Source organism: Procambarus clarkii, chromosome 80 (assembly GCF_040958095.1).
Source record: "Procambarus clarkii isolate CNS0578487 chromosome 80, FALCON_Pclarkii_2.0, whole genome shotgun sequence".
Taxonomy (NCBI): domain Eukaryota; kingdom Metazoa; phylum Arthropoda; class Malacostraca; order Decapoda; family Cambaridae; genus Procambarus; species Procambarus clarkii.
The window spans coordinates 17,884,361-17,903,119 of NC_091229.1; the positions used below are offsets into that span (position 1 = coordinate 17,884,361).

General features: G+C 40.7%; 1 protein-coding gene across 3 annotated transcripts in view; it reads right to left on the reverse strand.

Annotated features, from left to right (window-relative positions):
- LOC123746371 (5-phosphohydroxy-L-lysine phospho-lyase) overlaps positions 1–18,759 on the reverse strand; it is a 48,567-nt gene that overhangs the window by 3,952 nt on the left and 25,856 nt on the right. For all 3 annotated transcript variants that reach the window (XM_045727870.2, XM_045727874.2, XM_045727869.2), the window contains 8 exons: positions 16,653–16,774; positions 15,171–15,330; positions 10,974–11,116; positions 10,664–10,803; positions 6,544–6,626; positions 2,870–3,003; positions 1,965–2,038; positions 1,367–1,511 (listed from right to left, as the gene is read on the reverse strand). In XM_045727870.2, the coding sequence (XP_045583826.2) occupies positions 1,367–1,511; positions 1,965–2,038; positions 2,870–3,003; positions 6,544–6,626; positions 10,664–10,803; positions 10,974–11,116; positions 15,171–15,330; positions 16,653–16,774 (1,001 nt within the window). The remainder of the gene's footprint in view (positions 1–1,366; positions 1,512–1,964; positions 2,039–2,869; positions 3,004–6,543; positions 6,627–10,663; positions 10,804–10,973; positions 11,117–15,170; positions 15,331–16,652; positions 16,775–18,759) is intronic.

Consider the following 18,759-nt stretch of genomic DNA (forward strand, 5'->3'; position numbering starts at 1 on the left):
CAATACCACATCCAGCCCAAAATGATATCTAGAAGGCTCATTTATATGAAACTCAAACTTTCTCAAGCTCTTAAAATGAGCTAAATTTTAGGCAAAAATAAGGGGTTACAGAGAGATGTATAAAAAACCACCTCCAACCAAATGAGAAAGCCACGATGGCTGAAAAGGTCATGTAGCTCCCCGACTATTGCCCATTGCAAAGGTCAGGGAGGGGAAGGGAACTATCAGGAGAAAGCACCAAACCATTACAACTAGATATACTGGTATAGCACTTTGAAGGGATCGAGAAAGGAATGGTGCCCAACCACTTTGACAGTTGGGGGATTGAACACTGACCTGCTTGAAGTGAGACTTGTCACTACCATCCAGCCCAAGTGGTTGGATAAAGGCCAGGGAGAAAGGCCCAAAATTTATTCAGACAAAAAAATTTAACAGAGGCTAAGTAGGTTCCAATGGTGCACGAGAAAGATTGATGTCAAAAACTTTGAGAAAGATTCATGAAGGAGGAACTAGAGGGAATACATAATGGTTTCAAGGGGTCTAGGTAGAAGCCAAGAAGACATTGCTTCACCAGACTAGCCAAACATGATGTACCACAAACACCATAAACCTATGTACAGTTTTGCTATATTCTATTGTCTCGCAAAATTGCAACTTCACAAGCCACACAACTGTCCAGCTGAGCGAGCCAAATATGGTGCACTGGAAAAATGGCAATATTAACTGAATATAGGATGAATAGCAGCAACATACTGACACCTGTCACAGAATGAGATCACGTGTAGTAACAAAAAAAATATTTAACTACATAATGTAACTTAAGGTTATTACAGAGCCAACATTTTGAAAAGCCTTTTATTAATGACAATTGGCCCATTAGGTTCTCATTTGGGTCAAGATTCTAGTGTATCAAGATTATAATATGTATTACAATTGCATCTGTGACCTTCAAGAATCCAAAGACAAATTTGCATCGACTTTTGTAGATTGTGTTTTGCTAGGTAGGAGTAACGCTGCATATCGTGCATGTGGTATTGGCAAGTTTGTCGAATATTAGATAATATGAGTAGGTTTGACATAGGGATACGATTGTTAATTTTAGTAGGGCCTCCACCTTTGTGGGACGCATTTGAGTACAGTATCTAAAACCTGTGCTGGGTCAGAAAAATCAAGACTATTTGTCAATTATATATTTTTGATTTTGTGTATTTTCTGTACATTGTTTCAGTAAGATATATGCAATCAGAATACTATACAAAGCTACAAGTGTGGTTATGCACTACATAAAATTTACACAACATTGATAAAGGCCTTACACTACAACAATATTTTGGTTGACAATGGAATGAAGTTTTGTGATACATACCTATACAGTCATACTCTTGCTGAAGACGAAGCAGTTCAGTTTTAAGAAGTGCTCCAACTTCAACAGCATTCTCCATAAGCTGCTCGTCCTGCAGCACCTTCAGCACTGAACATCCTGCTGCATCCATCATTTTGGTACACGGGTACTGACACACGAGTACATTAATACAACATTTGTAGACAAAATATCAGGAATAGTGCAGAACTTAAGAGAGACTGGTCACATAACTTAGAGTAAATGGGGAAATAAGACTGAAAAAAATAAGGGAAAAGTATGTCTAATGAAAAAATAAGGGGAAGTGTGTAATGCAGATTACTGGATCAGATTTTTTCCTTGCTGGCCCTCGTGTGACCTATGAACTTAATTTTTTATGACTAATAACAATGTATACTGTACTACAAATGACAATTGCACTAAAACTTAAACTTTATGGTCAAGAATCTCTTTTAGGCAAATGATACTGTATTTATAACGTCATCTTTAGATGGTTGTGGCTTCAGCTACAGTGACATTTTATTGGCACTTAAGATTGCAACGAACTGATGTGTTAACATACTAATGTCTTGCAACGTGTGATAATACCAACTGCTGTATTTACCTCTCTTATGCGTTCACCCAAAAGAGCTGCAATTTTGTTGGATGTCACAACGGATGCCATTGGATACCCATTGCCTGTGAATATCAAGAAAAATTATTTACAAAATTTGTACCCCATTTCAACCCGTTCTCACAAATTTAACAAGTCAATATTGACTTATTAAATTTGCGAGAACGGGTTGCCCATTTACTTGCAACCTAATTCTGAAATGTCCAGTTAGATTATTTAAACAAGGAAAAAATAATTAATACCTAGGGGGAAAAAATACAACTGCTGCATTCTAATTTTAGTTTTAAGTGTCATGAATAATTTCTTTAGTATCTCTCCATGCATGAATTATAAAAAAAAAAAAAGATTCCGACATTCACAAGCATAGCATAGGCTTCTCTCAATGCATTTAATTTGGTCCTCTAGTGACATTTTGCTGTCCAAAACCACTCCTAGACTTAATTTTTGTCCTAGTTCTTTAGTATTTCTTCCACATTTTTTATGCACATTACGAAGGTTTCCAATATCCATCACATGCTTTCTGACTTGGCAAGTTGGCAGGTCTGGTGGTCAATTGAGGTAGTTAAAGATGCTCTCTTGGTAGTCAACTGTGATGTCAAGAGTGGGTAAGGGGGCTCTGTTGGGCTAGCATTTTTTATGAATGGGGCTGCTATTGGGTCATTCTGCAACATTTGACTTTTTCTAGTGACCTCCAGGAGGTCAGTAGAAAAATAGGCAGAGCACCATGCTCTGCCAGACTGGATATGGATGCTCTTACTCAATGGACAACTTATTTTAGGGAAAAAATATAGGCAACTCAAAAATCAGTTTATTAATGCCAGGACCTGCAAGACTAAACTAACTATTTTTATTATATTTAATGTATTTTTCATTATGCTTAACATGTGTATAATTACCAAGTGACTTTCCAATGATGAGTATGTCTGGAGTGACATCATGGGCTTGGAATGACCAATAGTGTGAACCAATTCTACCGAGGCCTGTTTGTACTTCATCAGCTATACAGAGTCCACCAAATTCTCGCACCATCCTGTTGACAAAATAAAATTACTAAAAGACCCTACTGTCAATAATTAATGATAAGGTAAAAAAAAAAGAAATATTAAAATGTGTTGTTGCAGCTGAAAGGTTCCTGTATAGAAAAAGGATGTTCTGTAACATCCTTGTCACTAGTCGAGTGAAATACTCGAATCTAAATGGCCCCTTGGTTGTTCCCCGAGTCCGAGCCAAGACCTAGGTCCACCCAAGACAGTGCCAACATGAAGCTCTAGTAGATATTTTGCTTCAGTGACAAAATTTCAAATGGTCTTCCTCTATAGTTTAGGAGTGGGGAGACAGTAGCATGCATCTTAATCCAAAGATACATTGCTGCAAGACTAAAACCACTCAACACCCCTGGTAAGCAATCATTTGGATCAAAAGGGTAGGCAAATATTGCTCTGTGTGTAGTAACTGTTACACTGACAACTACCAGGTAGCATTACAATACCTACCACAACAAGGATATGGAACCCAGTAACCACCCCCTGAAGTCCATGCCAATCAAGCACATGGAAAATCTGGAACTCAAGGGCAGGAAAGAGCACTATCAAGGGACCATTCAGAAAGGAGTGGAGTTCCACCTTGTACCTCATTTTCGAGCTGTGCTACCTCATCTGTTTTAAACCTGTCCATTTCAAGGATCAATTTTTCCACCAACCTGAAGGCCTGGTCAGAGACTAGGCCTTCTGGTTGATAGTCTGGTCAACTAGGCTATTGAATGCCGCTGCTTGCAGCCTGTCACATGCGTTACAGCCTGGTTGATCAGGTATTCTTTGAAGGAGTTTGTCAAGTTCTCATTTGAACACTGCAAAAGGTTGGCCAGTTATGTCCTGTTTGGTATAATACTCTTCTTCAGGTCAGTAATTTCTCCAGCTCTGAAAGAGGCTGTTAGTGTGCATCAATATTCCACTCTAAAGAACACTAGTACGGTATCTTGAAAAGTATGATCATTGCTGTGGCATCTCTTGTTCTAAAGGTTCTTGTTATTCCATCCAAAAACCTGTCATTTATTTTTTTTGCAATTGTGATGGCTACTACATTGTGCTTTTAAAAGGTCTTGACATAATTGCTCAAGCCTTTTACATTGGTTTTTCTTTCAATTGTGTGGTTTAACTGCATTTTTTTTGTTTTTTTTCCCCCTATAGTGCAGTAACAGGAACTTAACTTCATTAAGCATATTAGTTTGTGACTCACAGAAAGCTTTTATTAACATCAGATTGGAGGTTTGCTGTGTCCTCTGATGTCATTTGCAAATGACAGTACTATAATTTGTATCCTTGTCTATGTTATGATAACAAGGAAAAGTGCCGGAGCAAGCACAGTACTGTAAGTTGGGGACCGAGCTTTTCACAGTAGATGATGCAGATTTTACTTTGTAGACGATTGCATTCTGGGTTCTGTTCATCAGTGAGTTAAAAACCTATCTTTGTACTTTGCCAGCAATTTCTTTGGCATGCATATTAAATGCAATAACACCATGGTCACACATGTTGAACTTGCAAAATCTGTATACAGTACTATATGTTACAACAGTGTTTGGCCCATCTTCCATGGCTTCTTAGGCCATGTAATAGTGGTTTAGCAACTGCAAGAGGCAGGAGCACCCTGTCCTGAATCCATGTTGCCCAGTTATGTAGACTGATTTCATACATTGTAATCTTGCTTTTTAACTTTTTTTTTTTCAAAATTGTTTAAGATATGTGATGTTAAGAGCTAATAGTCTATAATGTTTTGCATCTGCTTTAATTCCACCACTTCCTTTGTGAAGTGGTGTGAACTCCATTGCTTTACCTGTATTGTGGCAACACCACCAGTACCTAGGGTCCACCTTCAAAGATATTTAGGGCCTTAGATAGAGTTTTTTTTGCAATTCTTGATGAATATAGAATTGCATGAATATGCTATCTATGGCTGTTTTACAGTCCAGTGGGGTTAAGGTGACATCTGATAAATGGTTTGATAGAAACTCCATGGTGCAGCCACTATGCAACCCAATACTGTATATCACTATTATATATGTGGTATATAAATTCTCTATATATATATACTGGGGTACATACAAGAAGGTACATTGGGTTTATGAGAGTACATAGCATTGATGTTTTTACATTCTTGTAAAGCCACCATCACGCATAGCGTTCCGGGCAGGTCCTTAATCTGACATAATTATTGTAGGTAATTTGTAGCAAAATTGGAAAATGTTAACAAGTACATTGTAAGAAAATTTGAAGAAATATGTATAATAAAAATACAAAATAAAAATAACAGTATAATAAAATAATACAGTCTCCGTGGTGTAGTGGTAAGACACTCGCCTGGCGTTCCGCGAGCGCCATGTCATGGGATCGTATCCTGGCCGGGGAGGATTTACTGGGCGCAATTCCTTAACTGTAGCCTCTGTTTAACGCAACAGTAAAATGTGTACTTTGATGAAAAAACGATTCTTCGCGGCAGGGGATCATATTCCAGGGACCTGCCCGAAACGCTACGCATACTGGTGGCTGTACAAGAATGTAACAACTCTTGTATATATCTTTAAAAAAAAAAAAAAAAAAAAAGAAAAAAAAAAAAAAGTAGGTACATCATAGAAAAATTTGATGATTATCAACAGATACATTGCAGTCTAATTTGAGGAGTATTTCTAGGCAAGATTATCAGAGTTGCCTTGTCCACGTTACCCTCGGTAGGCAGAATCTGGTCATGGTAAAATTTCTAGTAAGATTCGGCCTGCTCCCTTATCACCTATTCTACTCATTCACATCTATATAATAAAGAACTGCAGCCAAGAACAACAAACACTACTACTTCCAGACGTCTAGACAATACCACCAGTCTACCTACCCTACTGCCCATCACCCCTCCTCGCACCTGGGTCGCTGGGAGGCCACGCCCTCCGAAACAAGTAGTTTAAGTGAGCCAGTTCATAGTTAAAGAAGCCATCAGCGCCATCTGCCCGGCCGATATTCTGTATAAATAGGGCTACCAAGCTCTACAAGATTCAGATTACTCCTGTGTGCTCAACTGAGTAGACCCGTTGACACATCTTGGTGTGGTAACGGATTTAGTCTGTCAGACTAGCTAACAGCATTCTGCACCATATTTTATTTTGCACCTTAACGTAACGTAAATTTGATTGTTCATCTTGTTTGTTTTGCACAATTTGTATTAAAGCCAACCTGGATATTTTTTGTAATATGTTTAATTTTTAAAGTAAAGTATTTTTAAATGTTTTTTTCCCCTCTGCTTTATCCTATAGTTTATCTCACTGAAGACACCTTTGCAGTTTAACTTTTTTTTTTTTTTTAATTTTGTGACTGGCATTACAGAGACTGCCCGACCACCAACATTTCCCGTCACACTGGCAATACTAAAACAACCAGTACTGTATTTAATAAAGATCCTAAATAGACTACTTATCTATACTATTATACAATAGATCCAACATAGAATACATAATGTTATCTACTTAATAGGTGGGAGTGAGAAATCGTGAAAATAAGAGCCAGGTCCGAGATCGCTTTGAACTTACTTGTACATTTCTTTGAGCCAGGTGTTGGGAGGAACAATGCAACCAGGTATTGTCAGCATGGGCTCCGCTATAAAACACGCGATCTGCAATAGAGAAATCATGTCAATCCAAGATACTGTACTCTTGTAAACATTGCAGCCACTGTACAATGTTCTACATTTTATTTTAAATAAAAATTATTTATCAGTATTATAATAAAGCATGACAATGAAGAGGAGGGTTTCTCTCCTCATCCACTAACTAGAACCCTTACAAACCTTTAAAACTAACAAACACAAGTGATAATAAAAATCAATTATTAACATGTGGCATTAACAAAAAAATGCAGAATATTTAAGGGTTTATATACTTTAGGAAATAAAAAGCTCAAACTTAAATACTGTAATTTATAAACTTCTTGATTAATTTAAACTTTTTTAAATTTATTTGCTCACTAGCTGTACCCGGCCATGCGTTGCTGGGCTCGGCAACGAGAATGCGTTGCTGAGCCACAGCAACCCTCCCCTGCCCTGCCCCTCCCCACCATTACCCCCCCCTCTTTCCCCCATTACAAACCCCTACTGTTGCCCCATCCTCCCCACCATTACACCCTCTGTTGCCCCTTCTCCCCACCATTACCCCCCCCCCCCCCGTCCTCTCCATTACCCCCCCCCCCCGTCCTCTTCATTTCCCCCTTCCCCCCGTCCCCTAGTCCTCCCCACCATCCCCCTCTGCCTCGTTCGATGCATTCCCAAATGATCTGATGTTCCCATCACTGAAAAATAAGTTAAAAAAACAAAATGAAAAAATGAAAATAAAAAATAAACATTACTTACGAAATGAACAGTATGGTAAACAACACGGCTCAATTCCAATGCAATGTCACAAAATAATTAAATCAAAATGAAAACAAGTCAAAATCTGAAAATTCAATTTATCAATGCAATTGGAAACATTGAAATGAATCTTGACATATTTAGTATAGCGTGTGTTGCCTTTACGTGCAACAGATGGCACTGATTAAAAATAAACAAATAAAAACTTTTTTTTACCAGTTACATCTATATACAGTAGTAGGTATATAAAAACTCATATGCAAATGGAACGTTACGTCAAATTTTCAAAGCAATCTGAACTTTCGGTGATTAGCGATTTTGAACAAACGAACATTTACATTTTTATTTATTTAGATTAATTTATGGTAAGATACATAATTAAAAATACAGCAGGGTATTAAAGGACTGCAATTGATCACACTTGTACCCCCCCCTGGAAGCTCCACAGTCATTGCCTTAAGTGCAACGGCAGAGTGACTGTCTCGCTTCATGCAGGCCGGTGTTCAGTCCCCGACCATCCAAGTGGTTGGGCACCATTCCTTCTCTGTCCCATACCAAATCTTTCTCCTGATCCCTTCCCAGTACTATACAGCCGTACTGGCTTTATGCTTTTTCCTGATAGTTCCCTTCCCCTTCAAGGGGAACAGTGGGCTTCCACTCTCTCCAGAGGAAGAGGATATTGGGGACATTACTCCCAGGGAGGAGGGATGATAGTGGAGCTCCACCTTTCCTGTTCACTCCTACCTCAGGAGGAATGACCCCCAATATTGGCCTCCCACCCCCACATGCTGGAGGGAGTTGGAACCCCACCTTTGATCCCCCCCACCCCCCCCCCGAGAGAATGGTGACCCCATGGAGGTGTAGGTCTCGCTATCCAGGGAACACAGTTCAGACAAGGAAAGTTAGAAGCAATGAATTGATTAAAAGAGGGTAAACGTTCCAAACCTTATAGCTGCAGGTATTTACCAAAATTTATCTGTGGGCCACTATCTCTAGTGGCCTCAACCTAGACAGAAAGCCAGCAGTTTGTCAGATACCATTTTCCCTGATGATGTTTTAATAAATAAATCATTGTGTTGGGGGGACAGGCAGCCAGTGTATACACGGTATACACATTAATCTTGTATTGAAGTCAATACCTCCTCCCCCTCCCACCAGGATCAAATTACTAACCCTTCCCCAGGGTACAACCCGACTACAAGCTAACTCCTGGGAACCTATTTATTGTTAGGTGAACAGATGCATTAGGTTACAGGAAACCCTCCCAACCATTTCTGTTCTGTCTGATATTTGAACTACGATTTCCTGATTGAGAGTCGAGAACGAACTTGACTGTACTACTGGTAGCTTACCCTTATCCAGCTGGATTTTTAACTGCAGCAATGTCTTGGTACTTACAGCTTTGGCAGGTAAGCAGTTCCATGGGTTTATAACCCTATGGTAAGAAAACTTTTTTGTCCTAAACTGTAACTGTAATGTGTGAACTTTTAAGTTATTGTTGATTGTTTGCATTACATTTGACCTTTCAAAGAAATGGTCTAGATCAATATCCTCCAAGTTGTTCAGCATTTTATAAGTTTTGACGAGATCAGCCCTGTCATATCTGGTTTGCATTGTTGTTAGCCATGTGGCCCTCAACTATTTCTGATATGGGAGTTTACTTGGCTATGGGACGATTTTTGTCACCCGGTCGAACTTTGCCGAAGCAGATTCAGTATATGTCCTTCTAAAGAAGGGGTCTCAATGCTTTAACATAGGAGTCCAAATGGGGGCATACCAGAGACTTGTACAGTTGAATAACTACTTTTCCTTAAAGTCAAAATGTTAGTCTGTTCCTAGGGTTTGGTAGATATTTTTTGTAACTGCAGTTTCCACTTAATGTACAACTTTTGCAACTTTCAGTAACTGGTGATTCTGACTGAGGTCCCTTCATCATCATGCTGCAAGATAGTTTTTTATTTGGCAATTGTGATGTGCATTCTTATGCCAAAAGATAAGTTTTTTTTGCTAATATTCCAACCATTTGTGAAGTTCTTGCCAGGCCTCTACATCACTTTCATTTCAGACTTTACCATGTGTTATCTGCAAATTTGATGTAGTTTATAATATTTTCATACATGTCAATGACTTACACGACAAGAGTTGGACCCCCAAAATGGAACCTTGCGGTACCCTACTCATCCCATTTCTTCAGCAAGATTTATTTCTATTTAGGACAACCATCCCGAAACGCATTTTTGCCCGAAACGCATTGCGTAATAGTGGCTTTAGGCATTGTATGTACTAGCTCTATCTATATATCAATCCATTAATGTAACATCACTTGTATGTATATACCTTACCTGAATAAACATTTATTTATTTTATCTTTGTCAATTTAGTATACTACCATTTATTCCACGCGCTTGTAATTCCTTGTCATTCTTCCATGTGATACCTTATCAAAAGGACCCTTGAGTAAAAGTCCACCATTCACTGAAAGTTGCACAAAATGAAGGAGCAGCAGAAATAAAAAACTAACGAAACCCTAGGAATAATCAAGCGTACCTTTGACTTTAAGGAAAAGACGGTTTCGATTCAAATGTACAAATCTCTGGTGCTCCCTAATTTGGGTTATTGTATCCAAGCATGGAAACCTCATCTTCAGAAGGACATAGCTGCTCTGGAGACAGTTCAATACCGGGCCACAAAAATAATTCCAGAGCCATGTCAGCTCTCACACCAGGAACGGTTGAGGGCCACAGTGCTAACAACTCTGCAAACCAGGCATGACTGGGCGGATCTCATTGAAGCTTAAAATACTGAACAATATAGAGGATATTGATCCAGACCACTTATTTAAAAGTTTAGATGTAACATTAACAAGGAGCAGGAGAAAGTTTCAAGCTCAACAAGCCAAAATGTAGAACTGAAACCAGGAGATGCTTTTTCACCTTTATGGTTATAAATTCACAGAACTGCTAACCCACTAAAGCTGTAAATGCCAAAATTGTTTAATTTTAAAATCCAACTGGAAAAAATCCGGGCAAATGGGAAAGGGGGGGGGGAGGGGGAGGTCCTTGACAAGCCGCTGGCTTCTGGCCCTTGTCGAGGCCACTAGTGTGTGTGTGTGTTCCCTGTATTTACCTGAAGGCCACAACCCATATAATTTGACTTTGGCACAAAGTCACTATTCATGCTGTTTGTACTGCATAGTACAGTACTATTTATGCAGGCCATGCAGCAACAGATCCAAATGAGATGAACTAAATATATGCTTTAAAACTTAATTCAATGAAATATCAAATTTTAAACAAAAGAACGACCTTCTTTCCCTCTTGTACGACCGAATCCATTACACGTTTTGCATCAGCTATATATTTGTCAACCGCTAGTGGATCATTACTCTGGTATTGGCCTCTGTAGAGATCAGGCAGGGCCACACAATGCACCCAATCTGCCTTTGCTGTCAAGAATGAAAAGAAGCGAATTAAACACAAAGTACTACAATATTTTCCATCGATATAATTTAAACATATGATTATGTATGATACACAAGATTAATAAATTACAATACTGTCGCTACAAAAGCAAGATTTAAAAATAATAACTTTATAGTGCCGATTAAAAACTCACGTCGACTCTTAGATTGGTCGATCTTTGCAGAAAGTTGGTGGACAGAATCTAGAGCTCCGTGGAAAGCATGGTTAACCACAATCACGTCTGTGCCAGACGTTGAGAGTCTGGAGAGTTGCAGGGCAAGGTCAACCGCCTCGGACCTGTCAAACCGACATAAATTTGTAATATTAATTTGAAGGCCCTCCCCCCCCCCTTGATAACATATGGTCTGCTTTTTTCTCCATCACCGAGTTTGTTTAAACTAGTCTTAACAATTAATAGAATTTCCAATATATATTGCACAATTCTCATTTATGTTGTGAATTGTTACCATTGAAGTTGATCAATAATTACCATGCAATTATATAAATATCACCATGCAATTATATAAATATCATGCAAACACTGAATATGAGAATACAAGAAAGTGAACAGTGATGAATATGTAAATTATATGAATCGTTATGCACCAACCTATCTATTCACTATCATCCATTTCACCGTTTCCAGAACGGAAGTTATAATCACACTGGAAAAGTACTCGCAAATTTAGTAGAATTATATGTTACATAGCTTTCCCGGTTTGGTGCCTTTTGATAATTAGAAGAATTATTGCAATGCAAAAAAATTGTTATACATTAATACACATCTGTAAACAAACTATCAGAGTCCCCTTTCAACAGTCTTCCCTTTTCTGTCTAAATCAGGGGTGGGCAACCTTTTTGAGAGTGCGCGCCAAAATCAGCCAAGTCTCTGACACAAACTTTTTCCACGTGCCAACCATTTTTTTTTAGAACATATTTGGTATCTCTTAAGAACTTTTTAAACGAAAAAAATAATAAATTACCTCAGTGCAGTAAAACATAGTATAAAAAAAACAGAACAAATTTATTTAACCTTCAGAAGTACATTTCAACAGCCTTTAAGCTTTTGTGACTTTAATAGAATACAACAAAAAACTTGTTGACTCCTTTTATATACTGTCAGTGAGACTTCTGCTGCTGCATAACTGATGACAGATTTTACATCGGGTTTATATTTAGTAACATTGAGAGATATGCATGCAGCGCTAGTTTCATCTGTCATGCTACTCCTGTTACGAGACTTAAAGTTCATAATTGAGAACAAAGATTCGCAAAGATATGTAGACGAAAACATGGTTTGCAATGCTGTTGCAAGGTTTTTTAAACGGACAATTTTTTGGAATAGTATTCCAAGTCCTTAATACTTCGTTTTCCGCATTTCTCTTTGTTACTTTCATCTCTAATCTCTCTCTCTCAATATTTTCCAAGTCAACTCTAAGGTCAACAAATTTCTGCTTCCAAATTGAGCTACTCTGAAATTCAATCAACTGCATCTCAAAATCATCCATGTCTATCCATGAAAACATTTGCAAGTTCAATTCATCCATTTTGATGCTGTCTGGAAACTTGATGAACTTTACTGTGTCTTCCAGTTCTCTGAATTTGGCAAATCTTTTAGAGAACTGCCAAACTGTTGACTCGATAATGTTTACAAACAGCTTTTGAAGACATTTGTGGTCTGTTCTGTCATCTTTTAGATCACTGATGTACCTCTTTAGGTTTGGAAAGTATCTAAATCTCTCATTATCTACATCCCTCTTAAAAACTTTAAGCTTCATTTCAAAAGCTTTTATGTAACAAAACACAACATGAAGTGTCTTACCAGCGCCCTGTAACTTAATATTCAATTCATTTAAATGTTCACAAAAATCTGCAAAAAACATCAGTTTACAAACCCACACGATGTCAGAAAATTCCTGGTATGACACTTGTTGGTCGTTCAAATAGAGCTTTATCTTATCTAAGCCTTCAATAAATCATTTCAGAACCAAGCCTCTGCTAAGCCAACGATCATGGTTGTACATTTTCAGTCCTTTATACACAGATTCTACCTCATCCAGTAGAGTTTGAAATTGTCTTATTTAAAGGCCGACCACAAATGTAATTAACCTTGGTAACTGTTTGCATCACTTCTTGCAGTTCCTTTAGGCCAGCTTTTTCACAAAGCCTCCTCATGTATGATGCAATGATAGCCAATCAGTGGATGACCAACACTTTTTGCAAACAGATTTACAAATCCTGCCTTCTCACCAGTCATGTTTGGGGCACCATCTGTTGTAACGGATACTACTTTTGAAATGTCAATTTGCCGAGTAGAGAATTCGTTCACAACTGTTTTACATATTTCAGCCCCGGTAGTACGCTCAGGTAGTGATGCAAGAGCAACCATCTCTTCACATACTTCATCACCCCTACAAAATCTAGAATATATGGCTAGCCTAGCTGATGATGTAATGTCTGTACTTTCATCAACACAAATAGAATAAAAACTTGCATGAAGACAAATCTGTGCTTAGGGTAACCTATGCTCTTGCGTGCCAGAGACAAGTCATTGGCGTGCCAAGTTTGGCACGCGTGCCAGAGGGTGCCCACCCCTGGTCTAGATTCTGTAAGATACACTAAGTTTTCATGTACCTAAAATACAGCTGGATTCCAGAGGGGTTGGACCACTGCGGCAAACTCTACGGAGCGACCCTGCCACGTTTCACTAATATTTATGGTACAGTACTATCTTGGGCATTTGTTTCGCACATGAATGCCTAAAAATAATTTCCCGTGGATTACTATGTCCAGCATCTTCCTTTATGACTATGCTAGTGTACGAGTGTGGCAGCCCTCGTGTCAGTTTGGAGATTAATTCCAGTTATTGCAAAGAAACAATACCATAAAACACCAGGTTATATATATTTTAATCTAAAAGAAAATTTTGTCACATGCAGGTTTTTTAAACAAATTCAATATGACGAGGAACTCAAAATGCTAACCAAAATCAATCTCATATATATTTAATAACGGTCTGATGGTACTCTAATACTGAAAGGACGCTCTGTTTCGTGGTTTCCAAAAGTGAACATTAACTGTGTTAGGCTTAGAAGTTTCCCCTGGAAAATATACCAACTTACCTTCTCCGGGATGCTGCCCACAACAGTCTTCTACATCCCAGGTACCTGTTTATTGCTAAGGCGTACCATAACAAAAATATATATAATTGAGCTACATTATCCAATTTCAATAGGGATCCTACTTTTCCCACTAACCAATGGGGTTTAAAGCAAAGAAATATGGCATTTGTTTTAAAGATATATGCACCTGGGGTCCAGGAGACTGAGCTCATAATAACCCACACAAACAATGGGTGTTGGTGGGCGTGTGGGCGGGTGTGTTGGTGGGCGTGTGTGTTGGTGGGCGTGTGGGCGTGTGTGTTGGTGGGCGTGTGGGCGTGTGTGTTGGTGGGCGTGTGGGCGTGTGTGTTGGTGGGCGTGTGGGCGTGTGTGTTGGTGGGCGTGTGGGCGGGTGTAAACATGTGCTAGGAGGAATAGGATGTGAGCGAATGTATAGAGGGCAAAAATATCCCGCCAAGGTAAATTCCACGCGCGACATTGTACAGTAGTTCAAAATCAAGCCGCCGGCTTCTTGTCAAAGTTGTGGCCACAAGATGGTCCCCCCCCCACCCCTTCCCCGGGTAAATTCAGGTAAATCACAGACCGACAGCCAAATATGTAATAAAATCTTGGGAGGTTGCACTCTACTTTCACCCCGACGTTTATCATTACTTTCCCCCAATAAATTAGTGATTTCCAGGAGTGTACACCGCCGTACATCAGTATGAACAATGGTTGGAAATTTTGACACTATTAGACTTGGAGCCAGATGCACGAAGCTGTTAGGCAAGCACTTACGACCCTCTACATCTTCTCAATCTTCGACGGCTTTGGTTACATTTATTAAACAGTTTACAAGCATGAAAATTTCCCAATCAACTGTTAGTTATAAACAGCCTCCTAGTGCTTCGGAGCTTATTAACTGTTTAATAATTGTAAACAAAGCCGCCAAAGATTGAGAAAAGGTATAGAGGGTCGTAAGTGCTTCGTGAATTTGGTCTCTGGTCCTTGAACGTACCAAACCATCGTATTCTGACGGCTGTGTAGCTGCGGGCCGCTACCTAGAACAACCTGACCGCTCAATCACACAAAAAAAGCCTGGCTGTGGAAGAAGAATATCTTAAAGAGGCCTTACGAGTCGTTGAAGATCTCGCATGAAACTCTTAGACACAGATGACGAGAAACTAATCCTTATCCACCATTTTTGTAATGACAAATCAAGGATACTGAGGAACCAGTTATTGACTTACCCTGAATCACAGAAGAGTAATGTGTCCAACTCCTCTGGCAGAATTTTCTGAAGTTCTTTCGGGTACTGAAATTCACCGTAGTCAATATCCCACACAGAGCAGGTAAAAGCGGTGTCCATAGCCCCCATGGCCCTAACCACGGCTGGATGGCAGTGTCCAACTGTTAAAAATATGCGTTTTTCTCATGAGAAAACAATCAAGGCATTATATAGTGTACATGTCATAGGCTGCGTGCTGGCTTAACACTTAATTTATTGAATCAATAGTCACACTGTAAGTCATTTAATCTACAAAGGTTAGACAGATAATACGAGGTTGTGCGTAAGACACACTGGAGTAAGTTCAAGGCACATCAACTAAATCTTTCAAGACCGCAGTTTACCCTACTTGACCAAATATATTAACCTATAACCATTACATATAGTCAGTGTATGAATGTATATATACACATACATAAATACACACATAGCCCGTGTATACTATCTGAGAAGTCGACCCTCAAAAAAAATAAAGACAGCACATTTTGCTTGATTAAAGGAACTGTTTAATGAGAATGTCAGCGAAATATTAAAATGATGGCGAATACTTTAGAGTAGCTTTTATGACTGGGTGGGTGGGGGGGGGGGGGTCCTGCAGGGGTGGAGCACATTTCGCAAACTGGGGACGAAAGTGGGGGGCTACAAGGGTAGACCAAGCTGGGGACGAACGGGGGGGGGGGGGCTACAAGGGTAGACCAAGCTGGGGACGAACGGGGGGGGGCTACAAGGGTGGACCAAGCTGGGGACGAACGGGGGGGGGGCTACAAGGGTGGACCAAGCTGGGGACGAACCGGGGGGGGGGCTACAAGGGTGGACCAAGCTGGGGACGAACCGGGGGGGGGGCTACAAGGGTGGACCAAGCTGGGGACGAACGTGGGGGCTACAAGAGTGGACCAACCTGGGGACGAACGGGGGGGCTACAAGAGTGGACCAACCTGGGGACGAACGGGGGGGGGGGGCTACAAGGGTGGACCAAGCTGGGGACGAACGGGGGGGGGGGCTACAAGGGTGGACCAAGCTGGGGACGAACGGGGGGGGGGGGGCTACAAGAGTGGACCAACCTGGGGACGAACGTGGGGGCTACAAGAGTGGACCAACCTGGGGACGAACGTGGGGGAGGGGCTACGAGGGTGGACCAAGCTGGGGACGAACGTGGGGGGGGGGGGAGCTACGAGGGTGGACCAAGCTGGGGACGAACGTGGGGGAGGGGCTACGAGGGTGGACCAAGCTGGGGACGAACGTGGGGGAGGGGCTACGAGGGTGGACCAAGCTGGGGACGAACGTGGGGGAGGGGCTACGAGGGTGGACCAAGCCTGGGGACGAACGTGGGGGGGGCTACAAGGGGAGACCAAGCTGGGGACGAATACACACACAAGGGAACACACCCCACACGACACAAACGCCACTCTGACACAACAGACAGAAGCACACGACACAGACTCACCGTGCGCGACATTGCTGACACAGTCGAGGTACTGGTTGTTGGGGTAGTCGTACAGGTACTGGTAGTTGGCCCTCACTATCCTGAGCGGGGTCTGTGGCTGCGTCAACTGGTTACAGCACCTCCTGCCCCCCGGGGTCAAGAAACAAATACAAAAACATTAAATTAAGTCTATGAACAAATTTTTTTGCACAATTTAAAATGACTAACATACTACTGAAGACTTTTTTACGGTAATAAAATAAGTTTTACTGGCGTAATACTGACGTCTTCTATGCATCGACCGCGTTGGGTTAGGAGGGTTGCTTGGGCTAGTTTGTTTTAAGCAGAATACAGTCAAAACTGTCCCACTATATTTTTTTTGTTACAGTGGCAGCTAGAGTGGTCTGGGTGGAGACTGGTGCGGTGTTTCCCTAGTGATGGTTTTGTCTTTCCTATTGCCAGCGAGGTGCAAGAGACTAATATATATATTCCCTTATTATTTGACAACCCATATACAGCCCCGCTCCTGTGCCAGGTATGTCCACTACGGGCTCACCATAGCCCGTGCTACTTGCCCCGCTCCTGTGCCAGGTATGTCCACTACGGGCTCACCATAGCCCGTGCTACTTGCCCCGCTCCTGTGCCAGGTATGTCCACTACGGGCTCACCATACACCATTCCACCTCCCCTCCAGTAACCCCCCCCACAGTGCTACACAGTGACTTCACTCTTCATAATTACTGTCTCCTCCATGTCAGCGATTGTTTATCCATAGTTGGAAAGAATATATCCATATAACGGTGAATTTATGATTAAATAATTATCAGGAGAATAAGTTCAGCCAATACGAGTGTCGAGACTGAAGTGATGCGAGAACAACGATCTATACCGAGAGAAAGAACGGTGCCCAATCACTGACCAGCGGGGGATAGAACGCCAACCAGCAAGAAGTGAAGCCGTCGTTATACCGACAAATCAAAGTGGTTTGGAGGGACTTACGACAGGTGTTGTCACTTCACAGGTTTTCCTCGGGAAATTATAGGACACAAGTCAATGCTAACAACAATGTTGACCAGACCACACACTAGAAAGTGAAGAGACGACGTTCCGGTCCGTCCTGGACAATTATCAAGTCGATTTTTAGCCACGTTACCGACCCCTCATGTTAATAATGGTCGGGGATCGAGACCTTTTCGTCCTATCTGCGTTTTTCCCGAATATTTCGCATTTAACTACATAAAAAGTCTACCGTTTCTTTATGCAGGCATTGAGTCAACAGTGGCTAAAGTAAGTTGGCCAGACCACACACTAGAAGGTGAAGGGACGACGACGTTTCGGCCCGTCCTGGACCATTCTCAAGTCGATTGTGGTTCTTACAATCTACTTGAGAATGGTCCAGTCACCCATGTGGTAAAATTAAAACGGTAAAGAATAATGTGTTCCTGTTCACGACTTTACCATTATGACTTATATTGACATTAGTATATATGAAGCCAGCAATAATTAGTATTTTTTTTCCAACCACAACAGTGTCCTTTAGCGAGTGACTCAAGATATTTTATTCAATGATTTTGTTAAGGGTCCCATAGTGAGAAGATTATATTCTTTATACATTATCTGGCTTAGCCCGTCATATCCAGAGTAGTACACAACGAACAGGAGTCAGCAGTCGTCTGCTCCTGTACCCTCCTGTGTAAAACTAGTAGTATAAGGCTTACCATGAGCTATGAAAACAAAATTCTATAGTCATTGAAAGATTTGCAAACAAGCCAAAAAATCATTTAATCGTCAATAATATGTCAGTGTTTTAATCATTCATTTACACGATTAAATATTTATCTTGTAATTATACACGGTTCCCCCCCCCCACTTATTTGTCCATATTAAATAATTATTCCAGATAACAGACCGGGGAAGGGGGAGTTTGTGCCCATTACCCCAAGTGTAAAACATGGGCTAACCGACAAATAATTAAAACTGCCCTTTTTGCCTATGAAAAGCTTTAGTGTTACAAGAAATACACCCAGTCTTCACCTCTGGTAAATGATGTATTGCAGCCGGGCAGTACGTCACTTTCGTGAGCAGATTTCCATTTCAAATTACGTCCACTTTCGGCCATAGCAGCGAA